This window comes from Oncorhynchus tshawytscha, linkage group LG24, assembly GCF_018296145.1.
Source record: "Oncorhynchus tshawytscha isolate Ot180627B linkage group LG24, Otsh_v2.0, whole genome shotgun sequence".
Taxonomy (NCBI): Eukaryota; Metazoa; Chordata; class Actinopteri; order Salmoniformes; family Salmonidae; genus Oncorhynchus; species Oncorhynchus tshawytscha.
Genome location: NC_056452.1, coordinates 13,592,733 through 13,615,298, shown reverse-complemented (window position 1 = coordinate 13,615,298; position 22,566 = coordinate 13,592,733). Strand labels below are relative to the sequence as shown.

Below are 22,566 nucleotides of genomic sequence, written 5' to 3'. Positions count from 1 at the left end.
CCAAAGCTTCTATGTCGATAGTGGTATTACACCTCTTATTGAAGAGGGGTTTTTTTGGGGCCTAGTTTGGTTATTTCATCAACAGTGTGTTTATTATAACCCACCATGTGGGTTGTCAGTCTGGTTTTATTTCATAATGAGTATGAGCCTGATTTTTGTGACAGTTTTTGTTACACGACTATCAGTAGATGTAGCTACAACTGATGGCCATGTATGTCGTCACTATCTGGCGGCTAACGTCCTTGAAAGCTAAATTAATCAATTCCTGATAATGTTCACACTTTTAAGAAAAATATATTACTTGTGCCAATAAAGCACAGTATTCTGTGCTGTAACATTGGTTTGCTTAATCTGGTGAAAGGCAGTTTTAAAATTCAAAGTTATTGACTTGCATACTGGTCACAATGAAGTCTCTTTAGTCCGTTCAGTGTTGCTTCCACAGTGTCACTTCGATAAGCACACTTTTACAGTCTATCATGTCAACGAATTGTGTATATATATATTAGGCCTAACCTGTCTGCCTGGTTGAAAATGATTGTCAATTGAGATGGGAAGAGAAGGATGAGAAGAATAGTTGCTTCAAAGACCAACACAGCATCTCCATCCAATCCAAGCTCTACAAAATACAGTGAAGAAGTACAGTATATGGTACATATTTCACATATATTTGTTGGACTCTTCAGGACATTTCGGATCTGTTTTATGTCATATATGGCTGTCTGAACGTGTTTTGGCAAAGGAACATTCACAATCGCGTAAAACGCAAAAAAAGTCTGCATTCCATATATACTGTATTCTCCACCTCCAATAGTCTGGAAGTTATTGTATTGTAGCATTGTATCGGTTTCCACTTTGTCTGGACGGTCACGCTTGATATAGTGCAGTGTCAGTGCGCTCTCACTGAAGAAGCTGTTTGCTTGCACCAAGGAGCCTAAAACCCACGCACGCCAGCCTGTGCCCGCCATCGCGAATCAATAACACACTGAGGAAGAGAGACCATGGTGTCGTGATCCCAACGAGCACCCACCACGACCCTATCAATCACTCATTCGAACCAATCAAATAGTGACTGCTTTGAAGGGCAAAATGGTGCATGAAGCTATGTACCAGTCGATTGCTGACAGTGCATGTCAACCATGGGATTGATGGAGCCCCAGGCTCCCTCTCCTGCAGGGCCGTGTTCATTAGGCACCAAACGGGAAAAAACCCCAGATTGAAACAGGGAGGAACTACCTGGACTTATCCTACAAGAAATGCTTATTCTTGCGCCCTAATGAACACGACCCTGGTGTTCATACAGAGCAGAGAAGGGGAACCGAGATCTCTCTCCTATGGAGGAATATCTCTCTCTCTTCAATTCCTTCCTTTATATTGTAGCCTGCACTGGAGTTTTACTACTTAGAAACATCTGTAGGCTAGTGATTTTTACGCACTTAGTCGAAAAGCAATAAATAATGAATTATGTATGTCACTGTACAGAAATAATAATTGTACTGGTAAGCGTTGTGAGTTGTTTAGTGAGCCTCGGAGCCCAAATATAAAACCCATGTTTTCATTGGTAGAGCAGAGAGGTGTGTCACTTGGATCAAACACATACTGTATGTCAAAACCTTGAAGGTATTTGAGGTGCCCCTGATTTAAACATGCAAACTAACTCAAGAGCAGCTCAAGTATTTAACCGTTTGTTATTTGTATTTGACCCAGGTCCGATGCTTTGACTGGAGAATTTGCTTCAGTCCATATTGTAAACAATCAAAAATAAAAATCACATTCCAGGAAAATAGGAATAATAACTGTTAGGGATTTTACTGTTGTCTTTTTGAATGTTTGTTTATTTTCTTTTTGTTTGGTTCTTTCCTATAAAATGTACAATTGTATATGTTCAAAAACATATTAATGTGAAACAATATTGTGAAAAAAAAGCTAGAGTACAATGTTATTATTACTATATTATTCATATTATTGTTACTACTACTATCAACATTATTACAAATGATTATTTTTTAACATGACATTATATTTTCTCTGTGAGCCTGTTCAGGTTTGTATGTGAATGTGAATCGTGAAATACCTTTAAACAAATGCTTAATGAACAAACTGTATATTACACAAAGCCTCAGCTTCCCACTCTGTCAGCCCACAACTTTCCCTTCTTCACCCCCTGCTTTCCTCCCCCTCTGGTTTGGCTGCTAACGGGCAAAGAACCCTTCTCTCCAGATGCGAGGTGTCGTATTACTAATACGCTCCACCTATTTATTCTCCATCTATTGATCGCTGGGCTAGAGATAATGTCAGAGAGAAATAAAGATTTTGATGGGATCTGAAAGAGGCCGTTGCCATTGTCCAGGGAGCGCGTGTACACTTTTAGAAAAAAAAGGTGTTATCTAGAACCTAAAAGGTTTATTCGCCTGTCCCTATAGGATAACCCTTTAAAGAACTCTTATTGGTTCCATGTACAGTGCCTTGCGAAAGTATTCGGCCCCCTTGAACTTTGCGACCTTTTGCCACATTTCAGGCTTCAAACATAAAGATATAAAACTGTATTTTTTTGTGAAGAATCAACAACAAGTGGGACACAATCATGAAGTGGAACGACATTTATTGGATATTTCAAACTTTTTGAACAAATCAAAAACTGAAAAATTGGGCGTGCAAAATTATTCAGCCCCTTTACTTTCAGTGCAGCAAACTCTCTCCAGAAGTTCAGTGAGGATCTCTGAATGATCCAATGTTGACCTAAATGACTAATGATGATAAATACAATCCACCTGTGTGTAATCAAGTCTCCGTATAAATGCACCTGCACTGTGATAGTCTCAGAGGTCCGTTAAAAGCGCAGAGAGCCTCGTGAAGAACAAGGAACACACCAGGCAGGTCCGAGATACTGTTGTGAAGAAGTTTAAAGCCGGATTTGGATACAAAAAGATTTCCCAAGCTTTAAACATCCCAAGGAGCACTGTGCAAGTGATAATATTGAAATGGAAGGAGTATCAGACCACTGCAAATCTACCAAGACCTGGCCGTCCCACTAAACTTTCAGCTCATACAAGGAGAAGACTGATCAGAGATGCAGCCAAGAGGCCCATGATCACTCTGGATGAACTGCAGAGATCTACAGCTGAGGTGGGAGACTCTGTCCATAGGACAACAATCAGTCGTATATTGAACAAATCTGGCCTTTATGGAAGAGTGGCAAGAAGAAAGCCATTTCTTAAAGATATCCATAAAACGTGTCGTTTAAAGTTTGTCACAAGCCACCTGGGAGACACACCAAACATGTGGAAGAAGGTGCTCTGGTCAGATGAAACCAAAATTGAACTTTTTGGCAACAATGCAAAACGTTATGTTTGGCGTAAAAGCAACACAGCTCATCACCCTGAACACACTATCCCCACTGTCAAACATGGTGGTGGCAGCATCATGGTTTGGGCTTTGCTTTTCTTCAGCAGGGACAGGGAAGATGGTTAAAATTGATGGGAAGATGGATGGAGCCAAATACAGGACCATTCTGGAAGAAAACCTGATGGAGTCTGCAAAAGACCTGAGACTGGGACGGAGATTTGTCTTCCAACAAGACAATGATCCAAAACATAAAGCAAAATCTATAATGGAATGGTTCAAAAATAAACATATCCAGGTGTTAGAATGGCCAAGTCAAAGTCCAGACCTGAATCCAATCGAGAATCTGTGGAAAGAACTGAAAACTGCTGTTCACAAATGCTCTCCATCCAACCTCACTGAGCTCGAGCTGTTTTGCAAGGAGGAATGGGAAAAAATTTCAGTCTCTCGATGTGCAAAACTGATAGAGACATACCCCAAGCGACTTACAGCTGTAATCGCAGCAAAAGGTGGCGCTACAAAGTATTAACTTAAGGGGGCTGAATAATTTTGCACGCCCAATTTTTCAGTTTTTGATTTGTTAAAAAAGTTTGAAATATCCAATAAATGTCGTTCCACTTCATGATTGTGTCCCACTTGTTGTTGATTCTTCACAAAAAAAATACAGTTTTATATCTTTATGTTTGAAGCCTGAAATGTGGCAAAAGGTCGCAAATTTCAAGGGGGCCGAATACTTTCGCAAGGCACTGTAGAACCCTTAGTGTTCCAGGTAGAACCCTTTCCAAAAAAGGTTTACGTGGAACCAGAAAGGATTCTACCTGGAACCAAAATGGGTTCTCCTATGGGGACAGCCGAAGAACCCTTTTGGATACCTTTTTTCCAAGATTGTAGGGTCTATGTCGTCATGTCAGAAAATAGTTTTCGACACTGGTCATATGGGACAGGACTCTCTCTCTCCCTGTTTGTTTCTCTCTCTTTCTCCCTTCCTCTCTTGTCGTTGTCTAACATCAGGGAGAGATAATCTCTTTGCCCGACAGAGAGAGAAAAGGAGGGGGGAAGGGAGAGCCATTGGTAAGTGATATCAGACAACGGTACTTTAATATGACACCTGAATTCTAACTGCACTCTGTATTCTCTTGGCATTTCTCTGTTAGGGGTTGAGGGGAGAGAGACTGGGAGTGAGGCAGGAGGGAGGAAAGAGAAGCTGTCAGGTTAGCTGAGGTCTCTCTCTGACACGCAGCGCCGGGCTGAGGAGCTTCCTGGAGGGAACAGTGGGTTCTGCAAATTAAAGTCAAGATGGATGAGTGTGGAGCAGGAGGATTCCTCCTCTGCCCGCCCAGCACTGCTCACTCAGCTTCCCTCTCAGTGGTTTTTCTTGGGTCAAAGCTACTGGCTTCAAGGTTGTTAGGAGCAAGGTCCGTTTTTACAAGGCATGATGCTGATTAGGATCAGTTTTGCCTTCAATCATAATGAATAAGATTACGTGGACAGGGGGGAGCTGATCTTAGATAAACTCATCCACTCTTAGATGCTTTGTGAATACAGGCCCAAAACAGTAACCAGTTGTAGACCGTGTTAATTACCCATCCATCTTGTCTAGTGCTATTAAACTCTGCTTCTCATTCCATTGTTCTCAAACCTTATTTTAATATGATAAAATATTAACCCGTAGGACGCGCTCCAGCAGGTATATTTCACTGGTCAGCCCCAAAGCCAATTCCCCCTTTGGCCGCCTTTCCTTCCAGTTCTCTGCTGCCAATGATTGGAACGAACTGAAAAAAATCACTTTAGCTGGAGACTCATATATCCGTCACTAACTTTAAGCACCAGCTGTCAGAGCAGCTCACAGGTCACTGCACCTGTACATAGCCCATCTGTAAATAGCCCATCCAACTACCTCATCCCCATACTGTTATTTATTTATTTTGCACCTCGGTATCTCTACTTGCACATCTATCACTCTAGTGTTTAATTGCTATATTGTAATTATTTCGCCACTATGGCCTAGTGCACACACTGTATATAGACTTTTTTTTATTGTATTATTGACTGTATGCTTGTTTATTCCATGTGTAACTCTGTGTTGTTGTTTGTGTCGCACTGCTTTGCTTTATCTTGGCCAGGTCGCAGTTGTAAATGAGAACTTGTTCTCAACTGGCCACCTGGTTAAATAAAGGTGAAATAAAATAAAACATTATTATTCCAGCACAGGTGATCCTGCACCAACGTACACCAAAGTATCATGGTAAAATGATACCGATTCAATCTTGAGTGTGGGATTCAAACAACTGATTAAACAAAACAAACAAAAAAACACGAGAATTGATTATGCTAATACTTTATTTCAGCAAACTAAATTATCATAATGACATATTACCAATGTTACACTGCCGCCCACTGTAAATGACATGAATATACAGTTTGGAGTTCTGCATTTAGATATCTCAGATACTGTGCAACTTAAGCATAATATGTTTTATACATTCTATTTACATTACAGACTCTGTTTAATTCGTAACCCAAAAAAGAGAAAGTGCTTAATTAATGAACAGTGCATATTTGCCTTAAAGCTCAAATGTATACAACACCAAAACATATACAAACATTTTTTGTCAAACATTCAGTGTTGCAGTTGATATCGGTCTAAAACAATACTGAAAATGTCTAATATTACAAAGAAAAGTAAGTATTGAAATCCCTCCTTTTAAACACTTCACACATTACAGAGATAAAAGCATTATCCTACACACTAGCTTCCTCTTGTCATTACAGGACTTCCTATTGTCTCAGATCTAGGCCTACTTCTCCTCTCCCCTTTCTGCTCCCAGAGATCGGTATACCCCTCCTTAGCCTTCTCCAATGCTTCAAACTCTCCATCTCACTCTTTGCCTCCTTCTGCCCCCAAAGCATGGGACAAATCCTCAGTTCCCCCATCTTGGGACTTTTTCAACGCTTCATACCCCCCATCTCCTCCATCCCCACCTTTCGCCCCCTTTTCCCCCAAGGTGTGGTACAGATCCCCAGTTCCCTCATCTTTGGACTTTTTCAATGCTTCATACCCCCCATCCCCACCTTTCGCCGCTCCTTCCTCCAAGGTGTGGTACTCCTCCTCCTTTCCTTCCGCTTTCTTCAGCGCTTCGTACGCTCCCTCTGTTTTCTCTCCTCCTGCTGCTTGTGCTGGAGTTGTGTTCAGGGTGTCGTACTCTCCCTCTCTCTTGGGACCATGTTTTTTGTGGAGCTCCTCGTACCCCCCGTCTCCTCCATCCTGCGACTTCACTGTCATCAGGGGCATATCTTGGTAAATGGCCTCTAGCAGAGAAACACAGAAAATACATTTTAAATGAAGAACTTTTGAATGGTAAACAATTGATGTCATGTAAAAGACTTGTGTCATTTAAACAAACATGTATGTGTGTGCACACAAAAACGCGCTGAGGATACCAGTTGTAGGCTTACCTTCCCTAGTCCTCCTCTTGCGATACATGACTATGGCTCCTATGACCAGCATAACCCCCAAGATGATCAACCCAATGGTGATCAGTAGCACATGTGTCTCTTGAGCGTCGACGTCATCTGTCAATATGAGTAAAGCAGAAAGATGATCAATGTTAGGTTTGTCCAATTCTAAAGGTTTATTAACTTTGTTTAATTTTGCTGACAAGTGTATCACTAAAAAAAAACATCATAGACCTACTACACTGTATGATGCTCTCTCTTCAAATTACACATCAGAGTTGGCTTAAGCAGAGTTGGCTTGAGCAACTAACTTTTATGTGAATATTTCAAACTTCTATCAGGCATGTCCTTCAACAAGAATCTACTCTCATATTTTCACGCTCCAATAATATATGTTCAGGTTCTCTCATTTGTGTAGAACTCACAATGATGGATATTGCTTAGTGCAGACCTCCCGTTTTTCCACACTGCTCTGCATGCGTAACTACCAGCCGACATGAAACCTGTGTAGCTTTCGCTGATGCCTTTAGGTAGCCACTGAGGATTGTGCTGTTTGTAGTACCAGTGATAGGCGCCGTTGGGGCAGCTGGAGCATGAGCAGGACAGGCCAGCGGACTCCGAGACAACTGCCTTCATAGGGGGTGCTGAAACAATCAGTTCTTGTTGAGTTGAGTTGACTGTGTTTGGCATTCCTTTGTCGCTTCGCGTAAAGGTGGCTTGACAGCTATATATCCCCTGGTCAGACTCGGTCACATTGTTGATAACATGAGAAGAACTGGAACTGTCTTTTATCGTCTGTTTATCCTTGTAGAATATAGTGTGGCTAATTCGGTCGGTCCCCGACACAACACACCGCAGACTCAGTTTCTCCCCCAAAAAAGCAGGCCCAGGCAATATCATCATCCGTACGACCCGGTCTGGAGGAGAGATAGAAACAGGGAAGGTGGAAGAGAGGAAGAGAAAAAAGGGCATAGTTGCAAAGTGAGAAGGGAGGGATCAGATAAAATAGGGTTATCATTTGATGCAGACATCCTGTAAAGTAGCAAAAAAAATGGCTCAGGAACCCAAGATAGGTAACTGGGTGGTTAGATTTCACCAGGAGTACTTTTCCCCGGTTAGAGAGTAAGCAGATGACAAATTTCACATATTTATTGAGGACTTGTGGTTGGATATGGTAAAGGTTTGTGTGTGGTTCTGCAACAAAGGAGAGGCATCATGAGCATGTTGCATAGCATAAAAGGTCAAGGTGATTTGGATAAACCTATTGAACCAATACATCTCAAACGCAATGACTTAACTAGAATATACTGTACATGAAAAACAGGAAACAAACCTACTCTTAAACTTGGACGCCCACAACTGGAAAGAAACCGAGGAATGGCTTGACAGGATTTAAATACAAACTAGAAAAGCACTGTTCCTGAAGAAAATGTAGTTTATAAAGATGTTAAAGAATTTGAAATAATTAGGATAGCCTGAAAATGTGAAAGCCGGTTTGGTGTCTAGCTTGAATGGTTCAAAAGTTACTGTTGGTGAGTTATTTTAAGCAAATGGATACCGTTATAATTTATAACGATTTTAAAGAATTTGAATTTAGAATCGCCTATAGCTTTATTGGCAAAGGAGCAGGACCATTTTGGTTAACAAACTTTGTATTTCTATGGTTCTCAATCAATACTATGTTCATTTACACAAAGTTGAAATGCTTATAGTTTAAAAAGTCTAAATAGCATTAAAAATCTAAATACAAGCAATCTAAGTTGGGTCAGTCTGAACATCTAAATGTTGGTTTGGTGTTGATAGGTTAAATGGTGTAGGAGAAGATACAGCAGGTGAAGAATGAAAACATATTGTTACCATTTAAGTCTGTGGCCCTTTTTTGCCATTGAAATGCATTGGTAGCTAATTTAAATATGGTTGTAGTACAAAAAAATGCTACCAAAAATATTTTCTCAAGTAATCTAAGTTGGAGCAGTCTGCACATTTGGAAGTTGGTTTTGTGTTAATGGCTTAAATCGTTTAAGCGCTAAAGCAAGCCAAATAAATCAAATAATAATTGTGGTGTGCATGCTAAATTGTGAAGTATTTATTGATAGGATAGGATAGCCTGAACATGTGAAAGTGTGTTTGGTGTCTATAGCTTGAATTAAAAATGGAAATATCACATTTGCATAAGTATTCAGACCTTTTACTCAGTACTTTGTTGAAGCACCTTTGGCAGCAATTACAGCCTCTCGTCTTCTTGGGTATGACACTACATGCTTGGCACACCTGTATTTGGGGAGTTTCTCCCATTCTTCTCTGGAGATCCTCTCAAGCTCTGACAGGTTGGATGGGGAGAGTTGCTGCACAGCTATTTTCAGGTCTCTCCAGAGATGTTTGATTGGGTTCAAGTCCGGGCTCTGGTTGTGCCACTCAAGGACATTCAAAGACTTGTCCCAAAGCCACTCCTGTGTTGTCTTGGCTGTGTGCTCAGGGTCGTTGTCCTGTTGGAAGGTGAAACTTTGCCCCAGTCTGAGTTCAAACTTGGTTTCATCAGACCAGAGAATCTTGTTTCTCATGGTCTGAGAGGCGTTTAGGTGCTTTTTTGGCAAACTCCAAGCGGGCTGTCATGTGCCTTTTACCTAGGAGTGGCTTCCGTTTGGCCCCTCTACCATAAAGGCCTGATTGGTGGAGTGCTGCAGAGATGGTTGTCCTTCTGGAAGGTTCTCCCAACTTCACAGAGGAACTCTGGAGCTCTGTCAGAGTCACCATTGGGTTCTTGGTTACCTCCTTGATCAAGGCCCTTCTCCCCCGATTACTCAGTTTGGCCGGGCAGCCAGCTCTAGGAAGAGTCTTGGTGGTTCCAAACCTCTTCCATTTAAGAATGATGGAGACCACTGTGTTCTTGGGGACCTTCAATGCTGCAGAAATGTTTTGGTTCCATTCCCCAGATCTGTGCCTCAACACAATCCTGTCTCGGAGCTCTATGGACAATTCCTTCGACCTCATGGCTTGATTTTTTTTCTCTGACATGCACTGTGGGACCTTATATAGACAGATGTGTGTCTTTCTAAATCATGTCCAATCAATTGAATTTACCACAGGTGGACTGCAATCAAGTTGTACAAACATCTCAAAGATGATCAATGGAAACAGTATCCACCTGAGCTCAATTTTGAGTCTCATAGCAAGGGTCTGAATATTAATGTAAATAAGTTTCCATGTTTTTTTTTTTTAATACATTTGCAAAAGATTCTAAAAACCTGTTTTGCTTCGTCATTATGGGGTATTGTGTGTAGATTGATGAGGAAATGTTTGTACTTAATCCATTTTAGAATAAGGCTGTAACGTAACAAAAAGTGGAAAAAGTCAAAGCCTGAATACTTTCCGAATGCACTGTACATGTAGGTTAAAGTCCATAAAAAGGAAGAGATCGTTGATCAGACAGAACCCTTAGTCCCACTGTATCTCCATGTTCACAGTCAGTATATAGCTTAGAGATACCTACTTGTAGATACCTGAAGAAGTCTGACCTTGGTACAGTATATTCAACTCAGAGCTCAGTTGTTCAACGGATTTTAGAGTACCCTTTTCAAATAACTGATGGACATATTGAAGTTTCATGTGTGCTCAGTTTCTAAAATGTCTGTCTAATCATAGTGGCTTAAAACCCTTCATACTGTATGAACAATGGGTGATACAAATGAGATTCCTGTAGGACGGTTGAAAGCGTTGCACCTCTTTCCATGATTTATACAGTGTCGTGAAGAAGTATTTCCCCCCTTTTCTCTATTTTTGCATATTATACAGTGCCTTGCGAAAGTATTCGGCCCCCTTGAACTTTGCGACCTTTTGCCCATTTCAGGCTTCAAACATAAAGATATAAAACTGCCTTTTTTTGTGAAGAATCAACAACAAGTGGGACACAATCATGAAGTGGAACGACATTTATTGGATATTTCACACTTTTTTAACAAATCAAAAACTGAAAAATTGGGCGTGCAAAATTATAGGTTATAATTTTAATTGTAGGTTATAATTTTAAAAAAATAAAGTACTAATGTTACTGTCCCCACTACTACAAAAAATACTTAAATATGTGTAATTGTTTCCTTGAAACATTTAATTGAAATGCTTTAAAATTCCAATCATTCCTGGAGGACTGCTTCTTCTTCTGAGGAGTGCCAATATGGCCGACCGGTAGCTTCAAAGCCTCTCATTGGCCAACACATATAATCTGCAATGCAAGGTTTATATACATCATTTGTTTCCCCCTTAAATTCTCTTTGTTTGGACCGGTGTGAACAACACACAGTGGTTGGCTCAAAAATTGTGGTCTTGGTCCAATTCCATTTTATACTGTGGTGCAGTTTGCTGCAGGTGAGAACGCAGTCTGGACCAAACACAGGAAAATAACCAGGAACGCGCAGTATTATTTGTTGTTTGACTGCAAGCATTATTCTACTTCCAACTTCAGTGTGTTCAAGACAACTTGCAACTCCGGAAAACAACGAGCCCCGACTGGGAAAAATGTTTTGAATGGCCATCCAACTCGAATTCCAAATGGACAATTCTGGCATATTTCTAGAGACTTTCCGACCAGAAGAACAATGAAATCATAATTTGACCTAACTTTTGTTGTTTAGTTCTCAGTTGTGTTGAAAGCGCCAATAGGCTACAGAATATAGCCTATTTTACTTCCCAGTTAGAGCAGCTATTGCGCTGTTTGCTAACGCATGTTGTTGAAGACCAAAGCCAAAGTCATTTTTGGGGGACACAAGTTCTGCTTTTTGATAATCATAGTTTCATTCATTTTTCTCCAATAAACAATGAACTCAACAAACAATAGATGTACATGACCACGTGGTTTTGTTTTAGGCATCTTAGTTCGTTTGACATTTGGCAATGTGAAACGAAACGGAACAAATGAAAAATAATACAATGTAACAAATAATCGCACTCTGATTCGAACATAGCTCAGGACTAGGTGTGAAAAGCTAGGCCTAGGCTACAACAACTTGGAGGTCTGACACAGAGCCTACTGTAACCATTAACACGTTGACAAGGAGGCTATAATTCTTCCTAATCGTGGACAGACTAGGTATGTAACATAATGGTATGAGCACTTGACACAATATTTTAGTCCTGGGTTTCTAGGATCGAGATGATCAATTGCCAAAACATGAATTCGAGAGTTCATATTTATTCCATAATTCCTTTGAAATTATGGAAACATTGCAGCCACCAATGGTTGTTTTACCTGAGGTCTTGATGGTGAGGGGGGTGCTCCTCAGGTTAGTCTCGTCACTACACCAGTAGATGGCGACGTTGTCTTTCAGTTTGCTGGGTTGAAAGGTCAACACTTTGTGATTTTCGGTCGTCAGACTTTTCTTGAGTGTTATTCTTTGTACTCTCCCAGCCTTGTACACCCAACAGCACCATCCATTCAGACTCTCATCCTCCTCCACCAGCAGCTCCAGGACTACTGAGCCATCTATGTTGATGACTGGCTCCCCTGACTTGATCAACAGAGTGGCAGGTGGAAGGTACTCTGTGATGCAGTCCCAGGTGAGTCCAGAGTAGGTTGTAGTGGAGTGGAAGGTTCAAAAGTAAAGTAAAGGGAGAGATTTTTTTTTTTAAGTAAGGGGAGAGGTTGAGCATGAAAACAGCATGTATATGACGCATGCATTTTGAACACAGCAATACTTGTATAAAAAAAGTGTAATAATTGACCAAATGTCTGTACAACCCACAAATATACTATAACATCAAACTCTTGCCATATCTGTTAGTTTATGAATTCTCTGCTTAATTTAAACTACCCACATTTTATGCCACTGAGCTGAAACGATATGTCCATGAGGCTTAGGCATTCGGGAGTTGGCGTGGTATATTTACCTAGAACTGTGATGTTGAAGTTGTCACTCTTCTGTCCATTGTTCTCACACTGATATGAGCCGGAGTTCTTAGCGGAGACAGCCCTTATGCTCCATGTCTTGGCTTGATTTTGATCCTCAACCTTGTTGAAGAACCATTTTACCTTACCTGTGCTGTTGTCACAACTCAGAATTATTGTATCCCCAGAGTAGACTTGCTTGAATGTGAGGACCATGGAAACTGAAAAGAGATACAGGAGAGAGAACCGTTTGAGGAGATGCTTTTTTCTCTTGGTGCAAATGGGAATTCTCACAATATTATGATTGTCACTGCTGGCTACTGTAAATCGGAATGACAGTGAACTTGCCAACTGCAGTCTGAGGTTAGGTTTATGCTGCCACCTAGCGGTAGATTACAAGCATCAGCGTTTGAGACATGGCATTTTAGAAGAGATATGAAAGTTGCTGTAATGGCTAACGCCTTTATCACACTTTCAGAGATATTGTGCCAAATAATGGGCGGAAGTAGAAAGAAGCGGGGCCCGGGGGGAGCAGGTGGAGGCTTGGCGGGCGGACTAGGTAGATAGGCGTGTATGGTTTCTGGCTTCAAGTGAAAAATACATATTTGCGTGGGGTTGTAAACGCTGTGTACTTACCCTGGGGTTTGAGCTGACTCTTGACCACAACAGAAAACACTGTAAAAAATAAAAGAAAATGGTTTTTACATAATTCTGTACGCACTTCCCATTCCCTCTACGCTGTGGTAGCGTTTCACCCGTATCCAGGTGTTAAACTGGGCCGGGTGAGGCGACCTATGATCCAAATGAAAGATAGGCAGAACGGAGACCCCAGAAGCTACCTTTGGTTATGCACATTTTTAATTATCTAATGAAAAATATTGTCCACAATTAACTTTCCTGAGCCAACAACACGAGTAAGCAACAGCAAGGTCAGATAACCCCAGTAGAATAGTTTGGTCATGAAAAATATTGTCCACAATTAACTTTCCTGAGCCAACAACACGAGTAAGCAACAGCAAGATCAGATAACCCCAGTAGAATAGTTTGGTCAGCTTGTCGTATTCTATGTCAGAAAATAATATTCCTCTCGAGGCACATTCAAATTGCGGGTGCCACACAGGGAGAGAATGCATGCCCCGTCATTGTATAACATTCTTAATGCAGTCATGGGAAAACACACATTTTGAAAGCAGTTTTGATGGCCACTGTTAAAAGAGGGCATCACAGAGCTTTCTTTTGTTACTTACTTCTCATATCCAAAATATTAGTGAACTGAACCATTTTAGAACCGGAGTTATTAGCAGGGACATGGTTTATGCTAGTTAGTCCACGCCAATGTCGCCAACGGCGTTGAACGCCTAGGGGAGACCGGGTTTAAATGTAACACGGGTCAGCTGTAACAGGTAGGCCTACATTATATTCATAGTACATGATCATTGGCTGAGTGACATTGGAACGTTTTTTGGGGACATTCAAGTTATCAGTATGTTGCTAATTAGCAACAAGCTAAAGTTTAGAGTTTGTGATTGCAATGGGGTAAATGCAGATGGAAAACTCTCGGCCAATGTATATATTGCCACTATCCTGCATCAGTTAGGCTACAGAAGGTGATAACGCTAATTGCTAAATAACACCTGCCTGATAATATGGACCAATATGTTCTTGGGTTTATTTCTGGAGGGGGAAATTATACATTTGATAATTTTATTTTTTTAATGTCACCAGAACTGACCTTCTCATAGACCTTCTTACTTTGAAATGCACATTTTGTTGCGTTACAAAGGGGGAATGAAATGGATTTAATTGTGATTTATTTCACTTCGCTACACAAAATACTTCATAATGTGTACAGTACCACTCAAATGTTTGGACACACCTACTCATTCCAGGGTTTGACTTTACTTTGACTATTTTCTACATTGTAGAATAATAGTGAAGACATCACAAATATGAAAAAACATTTGCTTAACAAATCACATAATGGGTCACATGGACTCACTCTGTGTGCAATAATAGGGGTTAACATGACTACCCCATTTCTGTACCCCACACACTCAATTATCTTTAAGGTCACTCAGTGGAGTACAGAAGTTCACGCACATATTCTACCAATAAGACCAGGGAGTTTTTCCAATGCCTCGAGAAGAAGGGCACGGATTGGTAGATGGGTATATCTCTTTGAGCATGGTGAAGTTATTCGTTCGGTTACGGGTGGTATATCAATACACCAATTCACTAGAAAGATACAGGCATCCTTCCTAACTCAGTTGCTGGAGAGGATTTCGCTGAGGCCAATGTTGATTTTAAAACAGTTAAGAAATTGAATGACTGTGATTTAGAGAAAACTGAGGATGGTGATAAAAAAATAAATATATATACAATATAAATATAGAACAAAACACACATCACAACCAGAGAGACAACACACAACACTACATAAGGAGAGACCTAAGACAACAACATAGCGAGGCAGCAACCCAGGATAAAATGAAACAGCATGGAGGACAATAACCTAAAACACAAGGCCAAATCTTCACTGGAGCTGCTTACCAAGAAGACTGTTAATATCTATTTCCAGTTTTACTTAAAGCTGCTTGTAAATCTATGGCAAGATTTGACAATGCATGATGAATAAAATACAAAAAATGGACAAATATTGCACAATACAGGTGTGCAAAGCTCTTGAGACTTACCAAAAAAGGCTCACAGCTGTAATCACTGGCAAAAGTATTTTTCAAAACAATAAATTGTGAAGAAATCCAAGGGGGGTAAATGCTTATTATGGGCACTGTAAATGTATTTGGCAAATAAAGGTGATTCTAATAAATATTGTAACGCTGTTTGTAGTTTAATATACCTTATAGCTCCCCATATTATTGATGCACCCTGCTTTATCCTTTTGGATATCCATTATCATGTCTTATTCAACAGATGATTCATTTATAAATGTAGTTCTATCTTATAGAGTTTGGAAAATACCCCGTATCCATCTGGTACTAAAATGCGCAACTGTGGACACATGCAGCGTGATAGAATGTTTCTTGTCCAAACGGCAGACTACCTTTTTAAATGGAATGGGTAATTCAGGGCCTAGAAATGAATACTAAATGTAGAATCAACTCCAGAAGTAATTACGAGGCCATTTTAAAGATCAACTTTAAAGGCACTTTATAGAGAGGAACCGGGAGATATGAGTCCTTCCATCATTGTAAGTAATTTATCTTCCCTCTGCTTGTGATGCGCAGGTTCACTCATAACCCGCATTCCCCGTGGTTATATCCGTGGGGTGGGTGGGTTAAGGGTCATTAAATCTTGTGTGGATGACGAGCGGGTAGGGGGTGCGGGTTGAATAAAGAGAAAACAATGCATTAAAAAATCCATAAATGTATAATTCTTGTGCAATTCATATCTATAGTCTACATTGAGTGTTTTCTTTCATTTGTATCTGCCTTGAGTGCATAAGCCTAAGCTTTAGGGCCTAACTACGTGCGTTAAATACACGCCAATTGACAAATGCTTTTGAGAACTTGGGCAGAAAAAGTTAACGTCGATCCACTGAGGCAAAAGGACAATGTCGGAGTTTAATTCAATAAGAGAAAAGCTGTGAAATGTAGATTTGACAATTAAGAGAAGGGAGGGCCGTAACAGTAGCCTAATGTTTGGGAAATATGTGATGATTTATGAGGCGCTATACACATTTGAGTCAAAAGATGTGGACTTCAAATATGGCATGTCAAGAGAACTGTATTGTTCAGATGGGTTAAATGGAATAGTAACTGAAGTTTAATGTGTTTCCATTGCATTTTCAACTCTATGGATGTTTTTTTCACTAAAACTGTTGCATTAAATAGCATACTTGCACACTGGTTTGGGAACATGCTGTATAGACAACAGGTAGCTGACAGTGGATATGGTAGGTTATACGATGAGATATGTTTTTTTTTTATCCTTAAAAAAAAAAATTGCCAGCCAAGCACCGATCATCATGTCACCAGCATCATTCACATGATAGCCTACCCTCTATTTATTGAACATTTGCACAAAGCTCATCACCATGCACTTAAATCGCCATAAGTTATGAAGTTATGAAATAAGTTATTAAGGTCATAATAACTTATTCCATCTGCCTATAAACTCTGCATGCTTTTCAATGTCGTGGTAGGCTACAACATCATCGTGTGATTCCAAGCTTACTGCTACATGATGGTTTTTCTATCAACCATCACGTCACCAGAATAAGACCTTAATAAACTGCATGCTTTCTCAAGTAGTAGTGGTAGGACCGCACATCATATCCTCGCGTAACTCCAAGTTGACTTTGATATGATAGTTATTGTATCAATATTTGTGCGTTAAGGCTTTCCACCACCAATTCTCGCATAATACATTTTACAGACCCAAACTGATCCAATACCGAGAAAATGAACTGTCATAACTATTTTTTTATGCATCAGGTCATTCATCTGAATTAAAATGGTTGGATGCAAACCTTGTTACTGACTCATATCCATTTTGCATCTAAACTAGTTATTTTCTCAAACACCGCAAAAAAACCACCCTTAAATGCCTTTGAGTAGGCGACTGTCATTCACCCTCTTGTCATTTAAAGTTATCATTATTTAATCTTTACATGTGATCATTATACTGAATTCAACCCAGGGAATCTATAAATCCACAGAAAAAAAGGCACACAATTCATAATTCCAGTTATAAGGCATATATTTAGTCATAATATAAACAGAACATTTTGTTGGTCATAATATAACAGAAAAACAATTGTATGCAGAGTTAAACAGAGCAGAAGACTGGTAGCACCATTCATTGGTGGAGATGGGGGGGCTTACCTGCCAATATCAGGAAAAGGTATGTCATTCCCATCTCTGTTCAGTATGCCTACTTAAGATCTGCACATCAGGGAAATGACTGGGTGACTAACAATAAGAGGACAGCGAATGGAGAATACATATGGGGGCTGTGCTACAGCTGGAAGACACCCAAAATATTTTTGTTTTGATTGATTTTAGTAGAACATTCCCGAACAAACTTCTGCACGCTGGCTTTCTTGTTTTTTCCACAGTATTTTCATTGTTCTCTAAAAGCAGGGGTTCCCAAACTTTTTCACTCAGGCCCCCCTTTCAGCATTGGGAAACATCCGGCGCCCCCCTGCGCACGTGCTCCACTTCTATTTCTATGGGCATGAGCACTGTTCATGACACAAACTGGTCACACCCCTCTTGTTGGCGGAGATAACATTTTGCAGGTTTACAGCTATTTTCATGCAATTATACACATTTTGTCATGGGGTGCAGAGAAAATTAAGCAGTTTTAAAGCTAATTTCCTGCTATTATACACATTTTGCCGTGCCTTATGTGTTCATGTGATATTTGAGTGACTCAAACAATACAACAAAATCAATGGGCTGAAAAATAAACCTAGCTAAAAAGCATTAGCTGACATGAACTAGTTGATCTGTACATTTCTGAGTTATAAATAGCTCTGAGGTCTGCAATGACTGACATGACAAGAGAAACTGCTGATGCACTACTTAATTCATCATATAGTCTTTGAAATTAATTATATACACCCATTGATTATTGAAGAACATAACATATAACCACCTCATGAACTTATTTCAACTGTCATACCCCACCAGAACCCAAAATATAAGCTTGATCTACTTCAATGTTTGTAAACAACGTAAATGTAAGCAAACACTGTATGGACTCCTAACATGGTTAAAACTATTCTTTTGATATCATGGATGGTCAGTCATCCAGAGCTTTCTTTTTGTTACTTACTTCTCGTATCCAAAATATTAGTGAACTGAACCATTTTAGAACCGGAGTTATTAGCAGGGACATGGTTTATGCTAGTTAGTCCTCACCAATGGTGCCAACGGCGTTGAATGCTTAGGGGAGACCGGGTTTAAATGTAACACGGGTCAGCTGTAACAGGTAGGCCTACATTATATTCATAGTACATGATCCTTGGCTGAGTGACATTGGAACGTTTTTTGGGGGACATTCAAGTCATGCGTATGTTGCTAACTAGCAACAAGCTAATGTTTAGAGTTTGTGATTTTGCAAATGATTAGCCGAATGCAATTGGGTAAATGCAGATGGAAAACTCTCGGCCAATGTATATATTGCCACTATCCTGCATCAGTTAGGCTACAGAAGGTGATAACGCTTATTACTAAATAACACCTGCTTGATAATATGGACCAATATGTTCTTGGGTTTATTTCTGGAGGGGGAAATGACATTTTATATAATTTTATTTTTGAAAAGTCACCAGAACTGACCTTCTTACAAACCTTCTCACTTTGTAATGCACATTTTGTTGCGTTACAAAGTGGGGGCTGTGCTAGTGATTTAATTGTGATTTATTTCACTTCGCTACACAAAATACTTCATAATGTGTACAGTACCAGTCAAAAGTTTGGACACACCTACTCATTCCAGGGTTTGACTTTACTTTGACTATTTTCTACATTGTAGAATAATAGTGAAGACATCACAAATATGAAAAAACATTTGCTTAACAAATCACATAATGGGTCACATGGACTCACTCTGTGTGCAATAATAGGGGTTAACATGACTACCCCATTTCTGTACCCCACACACTCAATTATCTTTAAGGTCACTCAGTGGAGTACAGAAGTTCACGCACATATTCCACCAATAAGACCAGAGAGTTTTTCCAATGCCTCGAGAAGAAGGGCACGGATTGGTAGATGGGTATATCTCTTTGAGCATGGTGAAGTTATTCGTTCGGTTACGGGTGGTATATCAATACACCAATTCACTAGAAAGATACAGGCATCCTTCCTAACTCAGTTGCTGGAGAGGATTTCGCTGAGGTCAATGTTGATTTTAAAACAGTCACGGAGTTGAATGGCTGTGATTAGAGATCTGAGGATGGTGATTAAGGGCGGCAGGGTAGCCTAGTGGTTAGAGCGTTGGACTAGTAACTGGAAGGTTACAAGTTCAAACCCCCGAGCTGACAAGGTATAAATCTGAAGGTCAACCCACTATTGAAAATAAGAATTTGTTCTTAACCGACTTGCCTAGTTAAATAAAGATACATTAAAATACAATATAAATACAATGCTTATTATGGGCACTGTAAATGTATTTGGCAAATAAAGGTGATTCTAATAAATATTGTAACGCTGTTTGTAGTTTAATATATCTTATAGCTCCCCATATTATTGATGCATCCTTCTTTATCCTTTTGGATATCCATTATTATGTCTTATTCAACAGATGATTAATTTATAAATGTAGTTCTATCTTATAGAGTTTGGAAAATACCCCGTATCCATCTGGAACTAAAATGCGCAACTGTGGACACATGCAGCGTGATAGAATGTTTCTTGTCCAAACGGCAGACTACCTTTTTAAATGGAATGGGTAATTCAGTGCCTAGAAATGAATACTAAATGTAGAATCAACTCCAGAAGTAATTACGAGGCCATTTTAAAGATCAACTTTAAAGGCACTTTATAGAGAGGAACCGGGAGATATGAGTCCTTCCATCATTGGTGTAAGTCATTTATCTTCCCTCTGCTTGTGATGCGCTGGTTCACTCATAACCCGCAATCTCCGTGGTTATATCCGTGGGGTGGGTGGGTTAAGGGTCATTAAATCTTGTGTGGATGACGAGCGGGTAGGGGGTGCGGGTTGAATAAAGAGAAAACAATGCATTAAAAAATCCATAAATATATCATTATTGTGCAATTCATATCTATACATTGAGTGTTTTCTTTCATTTGTATCTGCTTTTAGTGCTTTAGGGCCTAACTACGTGCGTCAAATACACGACAATTGACAAAATATTTTCGGGAACTTGGGCAGAAAAAGTTACGGTCGATCCACTGAGGCAAAAAATACAATGTCGGAGTTGAATTCAATAAGAGAAAAGCTGTGAAATGTAGAGTTGACAATTAAGAGAAGGGAGGGCCGTAACAGTAGCCTAATGTTTGGGAAATATGTGATGATTTATGAGGCGCTATACACATTTGAGTCAAAAGATGTGGACTTCAAATATGGCATGTCAAGAGAACTGTATTGTTCAGATGGGTTAAATGGAATAGTAACTGAAGTTTAATGTGTTTCCATTGCATTTTCAACTCTGCATTTTTTTCCCACTAAAACTGTTGCGATAAATAGCATACTTGCAAACTCTGGTTTGGGCACATGCTCTAGGTTATACGTTGAGAAATGAATAAAAGAAACATCCTTAAAAAACAATTGCCAGACAATTACCGATCATCATGTCACCAGCATCATTCACATGATTGCCTACCCTCGATATTTATTGGACATTTGCACGAAGCTCATCAACATGTACTTAATCACCATAAGTTATGAAGTTATGAAATACATTATTAAGTTAATCATAACTTATTCCATCTGCCTATAAACTCTGCATGCTTTTCAATGTCGTGGTAGGCTACAACATCATCGTGTGATTCCAAGCTTACTGCTACATGATGGTTTTTCTATCAATCATCACGTCTCCCAAGTAGTAGTGGTTAGGACCACACAGCATATCCTCGCGTAACTCAAAGTTTACTTTGATATGATGGTTATTGTATCAATATTTGTGCGTTAAGGCTTTTCCACCACCAATTCTCGCATAATACATTTTACAGACCCAAACTGATCCAATACCGAGAAAATGACCTGTCATAACTATTTTTTTATGCATCAGGTCATTCATCTGAATTAAATGGTTGGATGCAAACCTTGTTACTGACTCATATCCATTTTGCATCTAAACTAGTTATTTTCTCAAAAACCGCAAAAAACACCATTAAATGCCTTTGAATAGGCGACTGTCATTCACCCTCTTGTCATTTAAAGGTATAATTATTTAATCTTTACATTTGAATTCAACCCAAGGAGTCTACAAATCCACAGAAAAAGTGCACACAATTCACAATTTCAGTTATATAGTATATATTTAGTTATAATACTGTATAACATACATTTTTTGGGGTCATAATATAACAGAAAAACAATTGTATGCAGAGTTAAACAGAGCAGAAGACTGGTAGCACCATTCATTGGTGGAGATGGGGGGGCTTACCTGCCAATATCAGGAAAAGGTATGTCATTCCCATCTCTGTTCAGTATGCCTCCTTAAGATCTGCACATCAGGGAAATGACTGGGTGACTAACAATAAGAGGACAGCGAATGGAGAATACATATGGGGGCTGTGCTACAGACGGAACAATGTTGAGGAAGTTGAGACTTGGAAGACACCCAAAATATTTGTTTCTTGATTTTTTTCTTTTATTTTACACTCCAGAACAAACTTCTGCACATTGGCTTTCTTGTTTGTTCCACAGTATTTTCATGAGTCTCTTAATGCAGGGGTTCCTAAACTTTTTCACTCAGGCCCCCCTTCCAGCATTGGGGAACATCCCGCGCCCCCCTGCACATGTGCGCCACTTCTATTTCTATGGGTAAGAGCACTGTTCATGACACAAACTGGTCACACCCCTCTTGTTGGCGGAGATAACATTTTGCAGGTTTACAGCTATTTTCATGCAATTATACACATTTTGTCATGGGGTGCAGAGAAAATTAAGCAGTTTTAAAGCTAATTTCCTGCTATTATACACATTTTGCCGTGTCTTATATGTGTTCATGTGATATTTGAGTGACTCAAACATTACAACAAAATCAATGAGCTGAATAAAAACCTAGCTAATAAGCATTCTCTGACTTGAACTAGTTGATATGGACATTTCTGAGTTATAAATAGCTCTGAGGTCTGCAATGACTGACATGACAAGAGAAACTGCTGGTGCACTATTTAATTCATTGTATAGTCTTTGAAATGAATTATATACACCCATTGATTATTGAAGATTAT

At 39.6% G+C, this 22,566-nt stretch overlaps 1 protein-coding gene across 2 annotated transcripts; it reads right to left on the bottom strand.

Moving 5' to 3' along the window:
* Positions 1–5,661: 5,661 nt before the first annotated feature.
* LOC112223669 lies at positions 5,662–21,893 on the bottom strand. 2 transcript variants are annotated; one of them, XM_024386784.2, is made up of 7 exons: positions 21,774–21,893; positions 13,310–13,348; positions 12,676–12,894; positions 12,038–12,328; positions 7,221–7,712; positions 6,796–6,912; positions 5,662–6,648 (listed from the first exon to the last, which is right to left on the bottom strand). In XM_024386784.2, the coding sequence occupies exons 1-7, from the start codon at positions 21,805–21,807 to the stop codon at positions 6,218–6,220; spliced, it is 1,623 nt and encodes a 540-aa protein (XP_024242552.2). In that variant the 5' UTR covers positions 21,808–21,893; the 3' UTR covers positions 5,662–6,217. The 2 variants fall into 2 exon arrangements, with proteins under 2 accessions (XP_024242552.2, XP_042161279.1); XM_042305345.1 differs by lacking the exon at positions 21,774–21,893 and adding an exon at positions 17,518–17,670.
* Between the last annotated feature and the right edge of the window lie 673 nt (positions 21,894–22,566).

Excerpts from the sequence above, each read along its gene's own strand:
- LOC112223669 (XM_024386784.2), bottom strand. The coding sequence starts at position 21,807 with ATGGGAATGACATACCTTTTCCTGATATTGGCAG. Across the intron at positions 13,349-21,773 it reads CCTTTTCCTGATATTGGCAG|TGTTTTCTGTTGTGGTCAAG; the intron begins GTAAGCCCCCCC and ends TATTTTTTACAG. Across the intron at positions 6,913-7,220 it reads ACTAAGCAATATCCATCATT|ATGACGTCGACGCTCAAGAG; the intron begins GTGAGTTCTACA and ends TCATATTGACAG.